The sequence below is a fragment of the Carassius carassius genome, chromosome 48 (assembly GCF_963082965.1).
Source record: "Carassius carassius chromosome 48, fCarCar2.1, whole genome shotgun sequence".
Lineage (NCBI taxonomy): Eukaryota > Metazoa > Chordata > Actinopteri > Cypriniformes > Cyprinidae > Carassius > Carassius carassius.
The window spans coordinates 13,859,153-13,880,057 of NC_081802.1; the positions used below are offsets into that span (position 1 = coordinate 13,859,153).

Here is a 20,905-nt window from a genome sequence, read left to right on the forward strand (position 1 = left end):
TTATGCAGAAATGAGCTAAATCCAACAAACTCTCCTTATGGAGACATACAGGGACATCCTTGTGTGTATTACTGACAATAATGTCAATATATAGATTTTTTCATGTTTGCATATTTATATTTAATCGCATACAAAAATACAGTCCCAAAGACAGTAAGTGTTTAAATAGCAAACGTTTGTGTGTGTGTGTGTGTGTCAAAAGGGAGTTGCTGTCATTTGTTTCTCACTAATCACATTGTATCTTCCCACTCATCTGCTCATCTGGTCTGACAACTATTAGTTAGTTAAAGTCTCTGCTTCCATTAATCCAATCCAGTCATGACACTTCAGTCTGTGAGGATAAACACAAGAGAGAGAGAGAGAGAGAGAGAGAGAGAGAGAGGAAGATGAGGCAGATCTTTCTGGATCCCAGATGTGAAGACAAATAAATCTCAGCACAGGTAATTACATCTCAACCACTGATTTATCTTCTAGATTGATTGATTAATCGATTGACTCTCTTCAGAAAAGAGAATCTAATGTGTTTTCTGTTCTCTCAGCTGCATCTTTTGGTGTCATTAATAAACATAATCTGACTTGTTTTGAATTCTCACTCTTTATTTTCTCTGCAGGTCTTGAACGAAGATGTTTCTGGATGCTTTGTGTTCTTGCCCTGCTCTTATTAAATCAGGAATATATTAAACGAGAGAAATAATTCACTTGAGGATCAGGATCCAGAATACAGCGCTTCCCCTCGACGAAAGATAGCTTCACTCCAGCACTCACGTAAGTTGTGCTTTGTGTGCGTTTGTTTATTTATTGTTTGTTTGTGGTGGTCTGATGTTTGTGTTTTTTTTTCTGATACATCTGGTCGACCCTCATTTTATTTCAGCCACATTTTATGGTTGACATTTATAATTTACTTAGTGTTCAGTGCATGGATGGTGAAACACTGTGAGTGTATTTTGATTAGTCTGTGTGTACTTCAGTAATAATAATAATAATAATTATAGTTATTGTTGTTGTTTTATTAATTATTACGGTGAATATTTTATGTGTGAAAAAAGCTTTTTTAAAATTTTAAATCTAAAACAAAGTTATTTTTTTGAATGATTTGACTCAAAAGTCGGAAAACGTAAAAGTCAAATTCTCTCTCAGAAATCTTAAATATACATAAACGTAGGAAGAAGAACTATAACAGTGAGCCGATCATTTCCGAATATTTCACGTGTTTGCTGGTGACATCACTTGCGTCTGATGTCATCGAGGTGCGCATGGCATATTGATACGGAAGTGTTTCGATACTTTATTGTTTGAAAGAGTATTATTTCACCTCTATATCAGACATATTTATATGTTCTATATGTAAATATATTATATATGAATAATATTTGGGCATCATGATCTTCAGGTATGTTTGATGAATTGAGAATGAAACGCTGTTTGACAGACGAGTCGTAGTTTCTCTGTCCTGAAGGCCTGATGTAACGGTGTTTGGCCTGCTTTGTTTTGATCCTCAACTGCTTTATTACACAAGCATTAACAGCATTAATGGGGTTTATCAGCATGAAAATCACTGTATTTATGTATTCTTCAATGTTTTGTGCGGTTTGTTTTACTTGATGGTAATTTGATTGTCCTATAGTCTCAGTTAATTGAAGATAAAGTTTGAATGAAGATTCCTGCTTTAAAATATTGACTGAATTAATTTATATTTAGAGATGAGTTTGGTAAGTACAGGAAGATGATGATAAAACATCCAATATAATATTAAAGGTAATGAATGGAAACATTTGCTGATTTAGATCTGCCTCATTCTGAAGAATCACCTCAAGTGTCTCACTTTAACTTTCAACCTTAAAATAAAAACACTACGTCTAACTAGATCTAAATTAACCAGTGTTTTCTGTTTGTGCAGTTTCTGCTTCATCTGTGTGTTTGCACTGCTGGTAAATAAAGGTGAGCAAGAAACAAACTACATCTGAAAGATGAATTCATGCTTCATGTATAAACTGTGTGTTTACAGTAAAGTGTGTGTGATTTCAGTGTGTCTTCAGGTCACAGTCGAGGGGTTTATTGGTGGTTCTGTTGTTCTTCCCTGTTCTTCAGCTGAACATGATCTTAAACCTCAAGATATTAATGTGTATTGGGTATATACTGCCCGCACAAATGTGTTTGATATAATCAAGGGTGAAAATTCAGAAGCAGGACAAGACCCACGATACAAGAAAAGAGCTAAAACCTTCCCTGATGAGTATCTGAGAGGAAACTTCTCCCTTAAACTCATCACTGTCACTGAAACTGATGCAGGAAAATACACCTGTCTCATCACACACTCATCTGAATCAAATACTGTAGAGCTGATCCTTAAAGGTGTGTGAAACTGGTTAATTATTGTGTGATGTTTTTAATTACATTTAATATATATATACATATATAATACATGTTTGACCAACTATATTCCAGTCTGAATGCTGCTGTATAATATAAATGTTAGATGGATGTGTTGTTTATAACTGTGTAAAAATGTTGTTTGTTCTCTCTGTTCTGTTGCAGAATCAACAGTAGAAAAAGAAACGGATCCAGATGTGAAGTCATTATCATCTTTGCACTGGGGTTACATTGCATTACCTGTATTATTAATAATAGTGTTGTTTATTATTGCTGGTTTCCTTTTTCATTATAGAAACAGACTTCAGGCTTGCTCATTCTCATCAGCCACGACTGAAGAACAAACTACTGAGAGAACAGACGTTTAGTTGAATCGATGTATTTTTCATTGCTTCGTTCTGGTGTTAAAAACAGCTAGTGTACAAGACATTGTTTTGTTCTTTTATTTTATTGCCACATGCACTGCTTTGTTTTTATTATATAACAGAATTATATCTTGACAGTTTTTTATATTTCAATGATGTCTGAATCTGCACCACAAGTGTTTTTTAAGTTGTGTTTGACAGAATAAATGTATTTTGTGTTCTTTCTTTTATATGTGTTAAATAGTTGCTGCACATCATTTACCAGATCTGATTTATTAATTCATGATAACACAGCTGTTTTTTTCTGTGTATGTACATTGTGCAGAAGATAAATCAGATAAAGATGTTGCTCAGGGTTTAGATCTTTTACACAGCTCTGCAGACTGATGTCAGTCTGCACTAGTCAAACTGATGTTTGATTCATGCACTAGTAGTTCGATAAATTTAAATCTGCTTGTTACAATGTGTCTGTTCATGTAAATGCATGACCTTCATGAGTGTGAAAAGATGCCTTTAGATCTTAAATCTACTGCAGTATTCTCAGGCATTCAGAGGTTAAGAAACTTGGGTTTCATTGTAGGGGGATGATCTCAATATTAAACACTCAATAAATTGTGCAGATGAAATAATGCATCTGTTGTGTTCACATGTGTCTATTTCTAAAATAAACCGATTTCAGACTATAAATCTTAATGCCTTCAACTAAAGTCTTGAATCAACTAATTTGTGCTACTTTTTATAAGTCACTGTAGTTTCTCATTTGATCTGTGTAGTTTGTTAATGTGAGTTGTGAAATCAGTATCACAGACCTTCTGTGTATTTGTTTAATTGACATTGCTGAAGCCACTGATCATCTTAAACAAAACATATTTCAGGAGTAGATTGAGTTTATTTTCTTAATTCTACACATTTGTAGAATCTTTTCTTTTTGCAAGTTTTGATAGAAAACATTATGGAAGCCTCTCTTCTCATACTCTTTCTCTAGACATCATCTTGTTGCTCCCAAACTCAGTAAGTCTTAGTTTTTAGTGTCTTAAGGAGGTACAAGACGCTATATATGCAAGACCTTTTAGGCATATTTCTTATATTATTAGATTAATGTTGGATGTTTGGTCTACTCACATGACTCATAAGATGAAGGATTATCTATATAAAAACGAACTCGATGTAGTAACTATCAGTATGGACACTATTTATAGCATTCTACTGTAGGTACTGTTGCTCCCATCAGGTTAAAAAAGAGAAATGTGTGGACTCTTTTGACCAGAGGTGGACAGTATAACTAAGTACATTTCCTTTTTGAGTATCTGTACCTACTTTACTTGAGTAATCTTTTTTTTTCTGGAAAATTATGACTATAACTGAAAGACAAATATCACACTTTTCACTCCACTACAATTCTAAGGTCCCCAAAGTAAGTCATTGTAACGCATTCTCATCCCAAGGCGTCAACATCCTACGCATATGGCACCCTCTAGCGTCAATATGAGACACAGATTATGGGTTAAGGTTAGGGTTAGGGTTAGGGTTAGGGTTAGGGTTAGACCGCTAGGAGGCGCCTTCTGGCCCATTTTTATCTGCTTCTAATATTGACGCTAGAGGGTGCCATGTGCGTAGGATGTTGATGAAATGTCAAAAGGGTCAGTATATGACGCCTCGGGATGAGAACGGTCTGGTCATTACTATGTGGCAGCTTTGAAAGTCAATGGGTGATTTTCTTCTTCTCTCAAACTTTTTTTAAAAATATATCTATCAGTAATCACTCTTAGTGTTACTAAGTGATTTCACAGCATTTTTTGAACACTGCCAGTTTGATATTTGATATTTACAATTCAATATTAAGACATTATTATTGCTGTACAGGTATATATTAGACATATACCATTAGAACCATTAGAGAGCAATTAAAAAATGTTTTGATAAATCAAATAAATCTTGCAGTTATTATTATTATCATTATTTTTTTTTTTAAAGGAACATTACTGTTGTATAGTTATAAAGCACCACAGTTGTGTTACTGGGTTTTAAAGCAGGTTTGATTTCCCCCCCCCTTATCAGTCTGTATTTACAGCAATTTCAATATCTACTCGGTTCACATAGATCTGTGCATACACTGTTGGAGCTGTTTGAGATCACTACCATACTGCTTTTGTGGAGGTGGGTTGGGGTGTTAAATAATAAAAATAATAATAATAATAGAAAAAAAATTGGTCAACTCTTATCAGAGTGTCACGGCTTACGCTGCTGGAAGGAACACGGAGCCGAGGGATAAACGAAACAAGGATTTATTAAATCAAACATAGGCAAGGTAAGTAGCAAATAACAGGTGGCAAGTGGCAAGTAACAGGTAACAAGTGGACAAGTAGACAAGTTGACAAGTAACAAGTAGACGAGTTGACAAGTTGACAAGTAGACCCGACAAAACAGAACTGAAAGGACAAGGCTTTTATACAAGGGATAATAGGGAAAACACAGGTGGATGGAATGACTAAATTAACAGGGACATGGAACACATGCGGAAATGACTAGACACACCTGGGAACTAATCAAACCACATAGAGACAGAAACTGGGTCACAGGGGCAAAAACACACAAAATGAGTCCAGGTGTGTGACAGTACTCCCCCCTCCCGGTAGGTGCGTCCTCGCACCGTAGAAACAACAAAGGGAGGCGTGGGTGGGAACTTGGGAGGAGGTTCCGGTGGAGGACAGCCTCCCAGGAGGGGGCCAGCAGACAGGGACTACAGAGGAAGGAGATGACGGAGGGAGGAGCCAGGGAGGAGACAGGAAGGATCTGAAGCAGGAGGTACCCAGCAGGACCCAGGCCACAGCCATAACGGCCCAAGGTGGGGCCGACGGTGGAAGGAGCCATGGAGGAGGAATGGTCACCGACTCCAGGGACTCGACCCACGGCAACGGAGCAAGTGGAGGAGGAGCCCGAGGCGGAGACGGAGAGCCGAAGAGCCAGGGTGACGGGAAGGAGCTGGAGGTCCTAGGCGGAACTGATGGCTCTGGTGACTGACGCGGCGATGTGGATCCGGAAGGCCGCGGTGAGGCCAGAGTGACCGAGGACTGAGGTGTAGCCGAGGGGATGAAGGAGCCTGACGGAGCCGGAGGGACGGAGGGATGAGGCGAAGCCGGAGGAGTGGAGTCCCGAGGCATAGGATGGACAACGCCAGACCATGGTGGAGCCGGAGGGACGAGGGAGCCAGGCAGAGCATGTGGACTGCCGGGCCACGGCGGAGAGGAAGGAGCTAGGAGCCATGGTGGAGCCGACGGGTCAACGGGCCGAGGCGGAGTCCAGGCCTCAGAGGCTGGAGGCGGAGGTGAGGGAGACGCCGACCAAGGCGTCGCTGGAGGATGGCGGTCCCGCTGAGCTTGCACCACAATGATGGTAGGCTGAGGGCGAGCAGAGGGGCAGCCAGACGACAGCGGAGGAGGAGGCAGGAGTGGGTGGGAGGGTGGGAATTTCGGAGGAACAAGCACTGGAGTGCGCTCTGGGGCTGGAGCCCATCTTGGGCTTAACTGGGGTTCAGGAGCCCGTCCCGGGCTTAACTGGGGATCAGGAGCCCATCCTGGGCTTAACTGGGGTTCAGGAGCCCGTCCCGGGCTTAACTGGGGATCAGGAGCCCGTCCTGGGCTTAACGGAGGATCAGGAGCCCGTCCTGGGCTTAAAGGAGGATCAGGAGCCCGTCCTGGGCTTAAAGGAGGATCAGGAGCCCGTCCTGGGCTTAACGGAAGATCAGGAGCCCGTCCTGGGCTTAACAGAGGATCAGGAGCCCGTCCTGGGCTTAACGGGGGAACAGGAGCCCGTCCTGGGCTTAACGGGGGATCAGGAGCCCGTCCTGGGCTTAAAGGAGGATCAGGAGCCCGTCCTGGGCTTAACGGAAGATCAGGAGCCCGTCCTGGGCTTAACAGAGGATCAGGAGCCCGTCCTGGGCTTACAGGAGGATCAGGAGCCCGTCCTGGGCTTAACGGGGGATCAGGAGCCCGTCCTGGGCTTAAAGGAGGATCAGGAGCCCGTCCTGGGCTTAACGGAAGATCAGGAGCCCTTCCTGGGCTTAACAGAGGATCAGGAGCCCGTCCTGGGCTTAACAGAGGATCAGGAGCCCGTCCTGGGCTTAAAGGAGGATCAGGAGCCCGTCCTGGGCTTAACGGAAGATCAGGAGCCCGTCCTGGGCTTAACGGGGGAACAGGAGCCCGTCCTGGGCTTAACGGGGGATAAGGAGCCCGTCCTGGGCTTAACGGAAGATCAGGAGCCCTTCCTGGGCTTAACAGAGGAACTGGCATAGGTGAATTGGAAACCCCCTCATTTTGACCCATTTGGCGCTCCACATTTTGCTCCCTCGTGGTGGGCAGTGTCGCCGGCTCTCGCACCTGGTCTGACGGGTTGCTCTCTGGCTCTCCGTCATCGGTGGGCTCGGGCTTATGCCTCGTACCGTGGGGAGATTGTAGGCTGGGCTCTGGGTCCAGAGTGGACCTGGCGAGATCCTCCATTGGGCCGACCGTGAGAGGTGACCCATTTCTCACCAGATTCCACTCTATACATGCGGCGAAATCCTCCCGAGGACCATCTTCGGGCGACAACGCTCTGCACCTGGAGTTCAGGCTGGCGTGATAAAAGGTGCAGAGCGCGTGGTCCGGGTAGCTGGTGGCATTAGCTAGCACGAGAAACCGTCTAGTATGGTCCTCGAGAGAAAGTCCCTCCTGCTCCAGCAGGAGGAGGAGGTATTCGGGGCGATAGAGGGGATCCATGACACACTACGGAAAGAAAAAGACTGTGAAAAAACGGAAAACAAAACGGAGAGAAAACACGCAGTTTTTAACTTTTCGGTCGGGTCTTCTGTCACGGCTTACGCTGCTGGAAGGAACACGGAGCCGAGGGATAAACGAAACAAGGATTTATTAAATCAAACATAGGCAAGGTAAGTAGCAAATAACAGGTGGCAAGTAACAGGTAACAAGTGGACAAGTAACAAGTAGACGAGTTGACAAGTAACAAGTAGACGAGTAGACCCGACAAAACAGAACTGAAAGGACAAGGCTTTTATACAAGGGATAATAGGGAAAACACAGGTGGATGGAATGACTAAATTAACAGGGACATGGAACACATGCGGAAATGACTAGACACACCTGGGAACTAATCAAACCACATAGAGACAGAAACTGGGTCACAGGGGCAAAAACACACAAAATGAGTCCAGGTGTGTGACACAGAGTTGTATTCAGTAGATGTAATGTAGAGTTAAACCTTATCAGTGTATTCAGTAGATGTAATTGTTATTGTATTGTTAGTTAGTAGTATTATTCTATACGTTCTGTCATATTGATGATTTATGACCTGATTTATGACCTGTGTTATCGTTGATTGACAGGTTGCCATATGTCAAATGTGTACCTGGTCAGATTTATGAGCTGATTTATGGCTATATGCATATGTATTTATGGCATGTTTTGGTCCCTTTTAGACAGTCTGCACCAACACACAGACACATGTTTTGTGTATTCATCTGACCAAAAGGTTTCATCCGGGAAACATACATGACTGTAACTGTGTGTTGTGATGATCATCTTCATAATTGATCTACTTTCCCTGAAATGTTGTAGTATATCTTTATTTATTTATTTATTTTTCTAAACATATAAACATTTATTTAGCTTAATATGATGACAGCTCACATAGATATGTCTTCACTTAAAAACATACACAGTCCAACAAAAAGTTGTAAACGGCTATCCGATAGCTTGATAATATATCTAAATATAGTGGTGTAAGAGAAAAAGAAAAAGGAAAAAAAAACCTTGTGATTTTTAGATGTTGCCATATCCCCGGCAAAAATCTGTTGGCATGCAAAAATTATTTTTACTGTTTTAAAATTAATGACTGGTTTAATCTTTTAAAAGCAAGCACTTCTGTACTTTTACTTAAGAAAAAAATCTGTCATGGAATAATATTTGACCAGCAGTCTGTACTTTCACTCAAGTAATGGAGGTGAGTACTTTGTCCTGCTTTTGACTTGTGACCGTGTTTTTATCAGCAGTATCCTGGAGCAGAGTGTCACCACAGAAACTCCACGCCTTAGTGAATATAAAACATCAAACATCAGCTGACACGCAAACTGAATGACAAACAAAATGTTTTTGAAAACCAGTCTGTTCACTATGAGAACAAACTTCCGTGTACATATAAAATAGAACAGGTACAGTATGCCCAACCCTGCTCCCGGCAGGGTTGTCAGTCCCCAGGAGCAGGGTTGGGAACACTTGATACAGAAACACAATACAATTATATAATACATACAACACAAAATGCTCTGCTTTTGCATGTCAAGTATTTGTTAGTTGAATATTATGTCAAACTAAAGACAAATACTAACATGATAACAATAAAAAGGAATATATAAGAAGTGTGTACCAAAAAGGTTCATTTGAATTAACCAAGGAAGCACACAAAACTATATGCTGATATGACTATAAACCAATCTGAAAGAAAATTTGAATGGCAAATTCATATGAAGGTTGTGTTTGACCCTTTTGTTTTTCTCTTTCAGATTCTTTGCCAGTCAAATTGAGACGTCACTGGAGGATCTGCATTCTTGTCATCATCCAACAGTGAAGATAACTAAACGCCAAACATGAGAGTATATTAAAGACACAATGATAGTTTAAATACGTGCAGAAATAACTTTATATTTGTGTGTGTGTGTGTGTGTGTGTGTGTGTGTGTGTGTGTGTAAACATGCACAACAATGAATAAGTATGACACAAGCCAGTAATCTTATTAAATATGACATTAATTTTCAGTTTGCAGGGGTATAACTGTTAAATATTAAATGTAAACTGACTGCAAGTGTTACATTTCTTGATGAAGTGTTTAAAGCCTTAAAGTGCCTTGAGTTTGGTGATTGTGTTGTGAGCAGTAAGGAGTCATTGTGGGTCGAGAGAGCCTCTAGTGGTGAAGTGTGTTGTAGGTTGAGTGTGTGAAAGTGACTAAAAGAGACTGACCTCTATTTAATTTTATTTGTTCATCTCTGTTAAAATCGGCTATAAATCTCACTGTATGAGTAGTTAAAAAATCCAACACAAAGTAATGAAGAGCAAATTTTCTTAAAATGATCTCACAATGTTGTAAAAAATAAAGAGTGCCTTATGCTACAAAACACGTTATGTAAATTACATGTAATAAATTTACAAAGAACTATTATCCTGGTGTTGTTGTCTGCAGTATCCTAGTTACAAAGCCTTACAAGATCAAAACATACATATACCTTCACTACAAAATGTTGACAATTAAAAAAAAAATCTTTAAAAAAGTTTTTAACAAGCTGAAGTGTTAAAGTCAGTGCACTAAAACTGGTAGTAATTCTGAACTTTCATGAATGACCTGCAGAGGAAAGCAGAGAATTTATTTTTCCAAATTCTTATTTATTTATTTATTTATTTATTTATTTATTTATTTATGTTTCACTATTCCTTTATGTGTAATGCAAAAAATTTACTGCAGTATATAGATAATTATATTTTAAATGTTGTTGTAGTATATATTTATAAGTCGTCATGGTTATTTCTCTTTTAGTTTGCTGAAATGGTTTTGCTGAAGCGTCTCCGTGAAGCAGCCAAGTAGGTCTTGACTGACCGTGCTTCTCTCTTCTCTCTCTTACTTCCGGTGGAAGCCACTTGGGGTCGCCGTTTTCCAGTTTTTATAATTTTTTTTTCTCCACTTTTCCAATGAAGGTCAAGTATGAATATTTAACAACAGCTTTGAAAGTTTAACTATATTCAAAGCAATATAAAACTTGTGTGAAGAGTATTTTCAGTCATTAAATGTGTATAAATAATGCAGGCTTACAGACAAAGCAGGTACTTTTTTACTAAAGTACATAAAAAATCGAGTACTTTTGTACTCTCACTCGAGTAAAATTGAAAAAGAAGTAGGCCTACTTTTACTTTTACTGGAGTAATATTTTATTATACGTATCTGTACTTTTACTCAAGTCCTTGATTTGTGTACTTGGTCCACTACTGGTCCGAACTGCATTGTTCTTATTGTATAAAAAAAAATTGACAATGAAATAGGAACATTATTTTGCTAAAGGACAAATGAGCCGATCAGTGTGTTACTGTATGAACAATTCTGTACCACAAGCAGTCCTATTAAACATTCTGTGTTTACTAGTTAAATGTATTTTGCATTCTTTATGGATTATTTCATATTCTTAAGATTAAAACTGAGAAAATATAAACAAAATCTGAATAATTCCTGATTACACATCAAATTAAGTTTTTGTGCGTTCATATTATCTGACTGCGATAATCGAGTCCAATGTATCCTGCAATATCATTTATTGCTGAAAATGCATTCATTAGTGCATTCACCTACTTCTTCCTTCTGTGCTGAACATTGCAGGATTTTGGCACATTAATTACAAGAGTTGTGTGGCACTTTTGTCAGCAAAAGTGAACAGAGCTCTTCTGGTGAAAAGAAAAAATTATCAGAATGTATTTCAGATGTTTATATCTCCAGCATCCTGGTGTCACAGCAACACTAATCAAATTGTAAATATAAAACAACATGGCATCAGGTGATACACCTTTGCAAACTAAAAGAGACAAAACGTCTCAGCAGGGGCGGTTTTAGGGTCAGACCTGTAGCTCCACTTCCACCACACACCCACTTTTCACACAAAAACAAATACTATGTCTATTTTAAAATAACTTTAAAATAACATTGATTCAACTAACTCCAAAATTTTTTGAGACCTTTTCAGAACACCAGCTTAATTGTGAGAGTTCACACGGACAGCCCCCTGAAACAAACACAAAACTTTCTTCATTCAGCTGGTTTTCCTGACCGTTAACTCCATGTGCTTCCTTTTGTATCAACAGTCATTTTTGGTTAAATTAGACTCAACTTTATTCATTTATTCATATTCATTGAACGAAGTAACAGGTACTTGGACAACAAAATGTAATTTGTCTTTTGTAAATTATTTACAAATAGCCATCTCTAACATATCTGGTTGCACGACTGTCTGAACTTTCATAAACCAATCCCAGACAGCAAGCAGTTTAAGGTAAAACCAAAAAGTCCAAAATATCCAGATTATTTACAGAGGTCTTGAAAATACTTAGAAAGTAAAGATATAAAAAAAGAAAGAGAGGGAATCTTTCTGAATCCCCATTTGACTCTACTTTGGGAGAGTTAATCTATGTCGCCGCACTTTGAGGGTGGCAAACTTGTCAATGGCCCTTGTTACATTGTTACATTTTTTCAGGCAACTCCTTCTCAACAGACATCACAGCTAGGTGCTGGAGTCCTCCTGAGCCATGTATGGAGCTGACGCAAGGCACTAAAAGACCGCTCACATGTACAACTGCTATCTGGTATTGTCAAGGCAACCTGCATAACAGCTTTCAGTGAAGGGAACATTTTTGAATCTAGGAGTTTGTACACTGCTAGCATGTCCTGAACTGTACCAGCCTCACTCTTGTGCTTCAGAAAGTTTTTTGCAACTATCACTTCCTCTGACTTAATTCAATATGGTAATGCAGAGCCAGTGCTGTCAGATGAGGCTCAGACAAGAAATGGCCTGAGGTTGGACTGCATGCCTGAATTCCATTGAGCACATTCTCATTCACACCAGAAAAACACCTCTCAAGTTCACAGATCATTTGGTCCAGACAAGGAAACAAAAGTTTCCTCTTGAGATCTTCAGACTCTGAAGAGCCACAGGTTTCACTGCCTGCCCCACAGGTTGACTCAACAACATATTCATCCATTCTTTTTGTCTTCCGCCTCTTTCCTGGGGATGATTCTACTGCTATCTGGTTTGCCTCACACATAGCTATTTTTCTGGAGTAGTTCAGCAGTGGTATCACTGCATTTCTGCTTCATGGTGTCAGTCACTGCATTTTTGTATGTCACTGCTTGGGCAATGTCAATGGTCTCCTCCTGTAGGTATCAGTGTAAACCTGCTGTTACAGACAGAAGAGTGTGGAAAACCATCAGCAAATACACTGAGGAGAATTTACTGAATTTTGCCCTCAATCCAACTGCTGTAGGTGTCTTGATTGTGGAGAGGCACTCAATGATAGCAGGGAAATTTTCAAACACTGCAGTCACTGAATGAAGCTAGCATGCCCAGCATGTAGTTGACAACTACACAAGTTCTCTTGGGTGCAACCCTAACTTCTTTTGAGTGTCCACAAACTTATGGTGGTTTACAAGAATCAGAATCAGAATCGGAATGAGCTTTATTGCCAGGTATGTTCACACATACAAGGAATTTGTTTTCGTGACAGAGCTCCGCAGTGCAACATAACAGCGACAGAACAAAAAACACAATAAGGAATAAAAAATACAAAAAAATACAAATAGGTGGGTAAGGATTGACAATATACAAATTGACAATGTATGGCAGGTATATTAAAATGAGCATTTATGTATGTACATGTATATTATGTGGAAAAATTTTAACTGTACGCTAAGTATGTGTGTTTGGATAAATAAGTGTATGTGTATATAAATATAAATATAAGTAGTATAGTGTGTTCCATGTATGTACATGTATATTATGTGCAAAAGATTTACGTGTACGCTAAGTATGTGTGTTGGATAAAAAGTGTAGTGTATATAAATATAAATAGTGTAGTGTGTCCCACAGTTATTATCAGCTGTTCATAAGATGGATTGCCTGAGGTAAGAAACTGTTCCTGTGTCTGGTCGTTCTGGTGCTCAGTGCTCTGTAGCGTCGACCAGATGGCAACAGTTCAAAGAGGGAGTGTGCTGGATGTGAGGGGTCCAGAGTGATTTTAACAGCCCTTTTGCTCACTCTGGATAAGTACAGTTCTTGAATAGATGGGAGGGTTATACCGATAATTCGCTCAGCAGTCCGGACTACCCTCTGTAGTCTTCTGAGGTCCGATTTAGAAGCTGAGCTGAACCAGACAGTTACTGAAGTGCAGAGGATGGATTCGATGATGGTGGAGTAGAACTGTTTCAGCAGATCCTGTGGCAGGTTAAACTTCCTCAGCTGGTGAAGGAAGTACAACCTCTGCTGGGCCTTTTTCACAATGGAGAGACACTCCAAAGAGAGACACTAAAAAAAGAATGGAGACTTTCCAGCATGTTGAAGAACTCTGTGGCTTCAGAGACAGCTTTGCATGTGTTACATAAAACAAGATTTAACTCATGTACATAGCAACGCACATAAATTGCCTCAGGGTGCTTTTTTTTTTAAATGGGCTTGTACACCCCCAACATTCCCACTCATGACAGCTGCCCCATCGTAGGTCTGTACCACACATTTCAACTGATCAATTCCCTTCTTTACCAACTGATTTTCAATTGCAGCTGTTATCGAAGCAGCATCAAACTGTGACACCTCTGTAAGGGCAAGGAACCTTTCTTTGACGGCACCCTCAACAGACACGTATCTAACACAGAGTGATTTAAAAAGTCACAGTGATTGTTTTCACACATACTGGTGGTATACAGTGATATGTTGTTTGTTTTGTTCGGGGAAGTCGCTGGCCTAATGGTTAGAGAGTCGGACTCCCAATCGAAAGGTTGTGAGTTCGAGTCCTGGGCCGGCAGGAATTGTGGGTGGGGGGAGTGCATGTACAGTTCTCTCTCCACCTTCAATACCACGACTTAGGTGCCCTTGAGCAAAGCATCGAACCCCCAACTGCTCCCCGGCCGCTGCAGCATAAATGGCTGCCCACTGCTCCGGGTGTGTGCTCACAGTGTGTGTGTGTGTTCACTGCTCTGTATGTGTGCATTTCGGATGGGTTAAATGCAGAGCACAAATTCTGAGTATGGGTCACCATACTTGGCTGAATGTCACTTCACTTCACTCACTTCACTTCACTCTGGTCCAAACGTCTGGGCTTCATGTTTCCATGATGACTGACCAGAAAAGATGTCATGATTTCTGATTGTTAAAATGAGTATCAAATTAACGATACACTTTAACAAAAGAGACACACGTATGCACTACATAGGTACGCAGTTTATTTGTCACGCTGCTGTTTTTGTTTCACGCTCTAGCAGTTAATAAACAGAACTGCATGCGCCTTGCAGAAGAATATTGTAGCCAGTGCTACTTCTCTTCATTTATGACTATTGGGACTATATGGGATTTATCATTAACATTTGTTTCTCTGGATAATGTTATATGAAGCACCATTACTTCAAACAAGTTATGCTTGAAGCCTGCCCTCTGAGAGATCCTGAAAACGTTGTTATAAATTGAAGCAACCCCTCCACCTTTGCCTTTTAGACGCGGCTCATGTTTATAACAGTAATCTTGGGGGGTGCACTCATTTAAGATAATGTAATCATCAGGTTTTAGCCAGGTTTCTGTCAAACAGAGTACATCTATATTATGATCAGTGATCATATTATTTACAAAAAGTGTTTTCGTAGAAAGGGATCTGATATTCAATAAGCCAAGCTTTATCATTTGTTTATCCATATTGCTTCTGTTTTTTATTTATTGAACCTCAATTAAATTGTTAATCTTAACTTGGTTTGGACGTTTTTTGTTTTTTCTAGTTCGGGGAACAGACACAGTCTCTATAGTGTGATATCCAGGTGAAAGAGTCTCTATGTGCTGAGAAGTAACTGACCTCTGTGAGGTGAGGCAGCTAGCAGACGATCGGCTTAGCCAGTCTGTCTGCTTCCTGACCTGGGCCCCAGTTAGTCAAGTATAAACACGAAGACTATTTGCCAAATTTCTAGAGAGAAGAGTGGCGCCACCCCAGGAGGGATGAAGACCATCTCTTTTAAACAGGTCAGGTCTGCCCCAAAAGCTCGTCCAATTGTCTATGAAACCTATGTTATTCTCTGGGCACCACTTAGACATCCAGCCATTGAGTGATGACAATCTGCTATGAATCTCATCACCACGGTAAGCAGGGAGGGGACCAGAGCATATTACAGTGTCTGACATCGTCCTTGCAAGTTCACACACCTCTTTAATGTTATTTTTAGTGATCTCTGACTGGCGAAGTCGGACATCATTAGCGCCGGCATGAATAACAATCTTACTGTATTTACGTTTAGCATTAGCCAGCACTTTTAAATTTGCCAAGATGTCAGGCGCTCTGGCTCCCGGTAAACATTTGACTATGGTGGCCGGTGTCTCTATATTCACGTTCAGTACAATAGAATCGCCAATAACTAGAGCACTTTCATCAGGTTTCTCAGTGGGTGCATCACTGAGTGGGGAGAACCTGTTTAATGTTTTGATCGGAACAGAAGAGCGGTGTTTTGACCCACGACTACGCTGCCTCACCGTCACCCAGTTGCCCTGCTGCAAGGGCTCTGTTTCCGGAACCGAACAATGTACAGGAATCCCTGAGCTAGAACCATCCAAAGCCATATCTAGAGCCCTAACATTCTTACTGTCCTCAATTAAAGTTTGGATGCGTGTCTCTAATTCTGAAATCTTCTCTGTCAGCCTAACTATTTCCCTGCATTCATCACATGTGAATCCCTCATCAGCGACAGAGATAGATAAACTGTACATGTGGCAAGAGGTGCAAGAAACAATGACAGGAGAAGCCATTACTCACCGTGCTTGATGAAAATTCTTACTGCGGTTGTTTGATGAACTTGTGAAAAACTGGAGCGAGAGGAGAAAAGAATACAGCGATAGGTTCGAATGAAAATGCTAATGACAAGCTAACGAGTGCTAACGCTTTGCAGGTGTACTGCACTCACGGAAATAAAATAAAAGTGAACAAAGTTAATCTGATAAGATTGATCGATAATATCAGAAATATGGTGTGAATTAAGTTATATTTTACCACTTTAAAAAACAGAGAGTGATAGTAAGATGTAGATCTGCAATGGTCTACTGCATCACATTTGATGGCAGCGGTGGGATGGCAACCCGTAAGAAAGTGCCAAAAGGGAAAAGACCTGGTTTGCGTTCCCAAGTAAAGGCTGCCGTTAAAGATGATGTTGCTTGGGACACACTGGGGACATTGTCGGAGGAGGAGGCATCAATGGGGTCCCAGGTTGAGCCATGCCCAACCCTTTCCAGTGAGGGCATGTTGAGCCTCATGAGAGATTTTATCAGTGCGCAGCAGCTAAGGGAGGACAGGTACCTTCGAGAGCTCTGGGGGTTACGAGAATCCATTCTACAGACAGTCCGGCCTGCATCAGTGACTCGAAGTGATACCAGGAGCGTGCGGATGGAACTCCCGACTCCTGCGCCACAGAGAGCAACCACAGACAATGCACTCCTTCTACTCAGCAGAGGTTGCCGCCTCATCGAACGGAGATGCTGGTGCCAGTTCTACAGAAGGGGGATGACATCGAGAGCTATCTTCGGCGGTTTGAGAGGCTGGCTAGGGCTTGGCAATGGCCAAGGGAGGAGTGGAGCAGTCGGTTGGTGCCACTGTTGACACCATCCAACAGCGAAAGGAGTAGCCCCCTTTTCATCATCCCAAAGAAGGATGGATCCTTGCGTGTCTGTGTGGACTTCCGCAAACTTAATGCCCAGTCAGGGTTCGATGCCTACCCATTGCCTAGAATTGATGACTTGCTGGAGCGGATAGGACAGGCACGGTACATTACCACTTTGGATCTGTGTAAGGGGTACTGGCAGGTGGCCCTTGATCTGAGCTCCAAACCTTACACCGCATTCAGGACGCCAGTGGGACTGTTCCAGTTTATGTTCCTACCCTTTGGGCTGCACGGGGCACCTGCAACCTTCCAGCAACAAATGGATCAAGTTCTCCAGGGCTGTGAAGGGTGGTCTGCTGCATACTTGGATGATGTTGTGATTTACAGCAATACATGGGCAGACCACTTGGAACATCTACGTCAGACTCTGGAGAAGATCCAAGCAGCAGGCTTGACCTAAAATGTGGCAAAGTGCAAGTGGGCTAGGCAAGAGACCAGTTATCTCGGATACCATCTGGGCAATGGTGAGCTGCGACCTCAGGTATGCAAGGTGGAAGCAATTCAGTGCAGTCCCCGATCTAGTACGAAAAAGGAGGTGAGATCCTTCCTGGGCCTAGTGGGCTGGTACCGCAGATTTATTCCGGACTTTGCTAACATTGCAACACCACTAACGGACTTGCTAACCAAAACTGGGAAGAACCCGGTGGCATGGACTGGTGCCTGTGAGGAAGCATTCAGCACCCTTAAAGAGATTATGTGCTCTGGGCCAGTCCTACAAAGTCCCAATTTCAATCAGCAGTTTCTGGTGCAAGTGGAGGCTTCAGAGAAGGGAATTGGAGCAGTAACCCACCGAATCTTGCAGAGAAGGCGAGCGTGAACAGGAGCAAATTTTGGTAAGTATTCTGATTAATTATCTCCTTTGACTTCATAGCTCCACGTCTCCCCGATAGCCTCATAGACAGTAAAAGATTGCCTGCGAGCTTCTCCTCCTGTCCATACGGTAATTTCTCCACTGTGCGACAGAGAATCGCTGGTTATGACACAATCATTAGCCTATTTTTTCACTAGGGCACTCCAGTGTTTCCACAGATCGAGTTGATGACTCTCAAACATGTTGTTTTTGAGATGCATCATTCCATCAATGAGCTGCTCGATCAGAGTGCCACAAGAGCCCCTCTTTAGAACAGTATTTTAAAATCCATGCTATGGTTAGTGTGGACGTGAAGTCTTTGCACACTTTCTGAAATCCACACTGTGGTAAGTCCGCACACTAGTATTCTGCGTTCTTTCTAAAATCCTATATGGTGTGGACTTTGCGCAGTTGCTTTCGTGTCCTTTCTTGAGTTGGTAAAAGCCCCATTCATCTTGGGCACCACTCTACTAAGTATCCTCGGATACATATCTAAACAGGGTGTTGCTACTAGAGATCTGCTGATACAGCTCCTTCAACAAGCTTATGCAAAAGCAAACGGTAGCCCCTGTATGACAAGCAAGACTTAGTATAAAATGCTAGGTTCTTAGCCGTATCCCTTTAAAGGAATCTTTCTTGATTCCAAGCCTTCAGCTCTACCCCGGGCCGAGGCCCTAACAATTAAGTTGGGTATGTAGCTTAGGCCTTTGGCCGTAAGGGATACTGTAACAGACAGCCATCTAAACTTCCCGTGGCAACTCCCATGGAAATGGTAGAGTTGGTACTTAGTGTTCGCCATGATTCTGGCCTGCACTCTCCTCAGCATGGTGGCGTGGTTGTACTGTTCCCCATAGTGACCCCTAGAGGACCCAGTTCGAAGTTCCCTTGAAAGGGAATGTCTCAGGTTACGAATGTAACCATTGTTCCCTGTGTAGAGAACGAGACAATGTGTCATCTAACTCCCTGCCATGCTTCAGACGCAAGCTTCAGACAAAGAAGTGAATGACGTGTTCTCCCAGTGCCTATTTATAGTCGTGCTGGCAGTGTCGTCAGAGGCTGTCTCGTTGGTGTTTTTTCAATGTTTGCTTAAGACATGGGTCACGACGAGGTGTACCCAATATTATAATTTCAACATCCAACACCCACCATCATTATCATGTCATTAATTAGGTTAAACATGACAGTAAATTACCAGATATTTGCAGTAAAATTAGCAAACCCATTTGTCACATAAAACGAGATATATCCAGCTGCAGACCAGCAGCACCACCAGCGCGGCCAGGACCCTGCTGCCAGGACCGGAAGTGAGGGCGGAGTAAGCACAGAACTGGAAGTGAGGGTCGGAGTTGTCTAAGACACAAGCATGGTGGAGAGCACAGTGAGTTATCACATTTTTTTTGACATGTTGTGAAAAATTATCGCATATTTAAAGTTCAGCGTTTATCTGTTAAATGTTTAATTTGTGTTAGGATTTATCATCTTATTGAAGCATGATTATGTAGTCATACTCTATTATATAAAAAAAAAAATTCTACGGATGGTTCGATTAAATTTTGCGTGTTGTAAATGGGCCTTGCGGTGACATTTTAACCCTTGTATGGTGTTCGGATCTGTAGTTTTAAAAATAAAAAAAAAGATGAATTATTGTGTGTGTGTGTGTGTGTGTGTGTGTGTGTGTGTGTGTGTGTGTATGTGTTCGTTCGTGTTTGTGTGTTTTCATGTGTATAATGACATAGGTATTAGAATGTAAACATGGTTTATAAGGACATCTGTGTCACGGTGTCTGGTCTGTGTTTCCCCGGGTGTCCACTAGTGGTCTCCCGGGGAAACACAGACCAGACACTATGACAATCTGTGTCCTCATAAGCCAAAATAAAAGTAATCCAAAAAATGCTGCGTGTCCACCAGACCCATGAACACTGGCTGAATATCAAAAATATGAACACCACACAGGGGTTAAAGAAGTTTCTTTTTAAAGTGTTTGTTCCATGTTCCTCTGTTATATGTATTGTTTGTGAGGTATTGTTACCTTTATAGTTGGGTTTTTATGTATTAAACCCCATTTGTCAATGTTGAGATAATTGTATGGTGCATTCAGTTCAGCTCAGTTTTACAAAAAAATTATATTCAGAGCTTCAAACTGTATGTGCTGCACAATGTAACTTCATATTAACTGTTTAATTATTTGTGTATTTTTGTTGCAGTAAGATGACAGCCACAATTTCACCTGGCAAATGGCTGCTACTGAAAAACAAGGTTGGTTATAAAGAAGTCGGCTAAAGTTAGGAAGTGTCAAACCCTTTATTACCTTTTTTTTCAGGATATCCCACAACAGATTGGGGGTGTTGACTGTGGAGTCTTCATGTTGATGGTGAGATATTCTGGTTTGCTTTTTTTTTTTTGACGATAATGTTTCTTAACTTTTGCTGTTTTCCAGTATGCTCTACATCTTGTCATGGGAGCAACCTTCGATTTTACATCTGTAAGTAATTACCAGTTCAAGTTATTGATCTTTATGAAGTTGTAGCTGTTGAAATATCAAGATTTTACTATTTTTGTCTTCCAGTGCGACTTTCCAAACATTTGGAGATGGTGGTCTAATTCTTCTAGAAAACTTTGGGGGTTTCTCTGAAAGGTAGATACTGGACATTTACTCCAGCCCACTGTTACATTTTTACCCTCTTATGATAAATTTTAAATGAATCAAGATATGTATATTCCAGTGCAGAAATCCCTACAAGACTCTAAAGAAGAGAACAAGCTACGCTTAGCATCAGTGAAGCAGTGTGTATATATATTTATATAATTATATTTATAATTATAATATATCTTAACATACACT

General features: G+C 41.1%; 1 protein-coding gene across 5 annotated transcripts in view; it reads left to right on the forward strand.

Moving 5' to 3' along the window:
* The first annotated feature begins 263 nt into the window (after nucleotides 1–263).
* The window catches only part of LOC132131520 (CD276 antigen homolog), a 440,273-nt gene continuing 419,631 nt past the window's right edge, over nucleotides 264–20,905 (forward strand). For 2 of the 5 annotated variants that reach the window (XM_059543573.1, XM_059543571.1), the window contains exons 1-2: nucleotides 1,127–1,390; nucleotides 1,898–1,938. In XM_059543573.1, the coding sequence (XP_059399556.1) occupies nucleotides 1,380–1,390; nucleotides 1,898–1,938 (52 nt within the window). In that variant the 5' untranslated portion in view covers nucleotides 1,127–1,379. Of the gene's footprint in view, nucleotides 441–611; nucleotides 766–1,126; nucleotides 1,391–1,897; nucleotides 1,939–2,025; nucleotides 2,353–2,535; nucleotides 3,123–20,905 lie in introns of those variants that run through there. The other 3 variants (XR_009428881.1, XM_059543572.1, XR_009428883.1) reach the window with 3 other exon arrangements.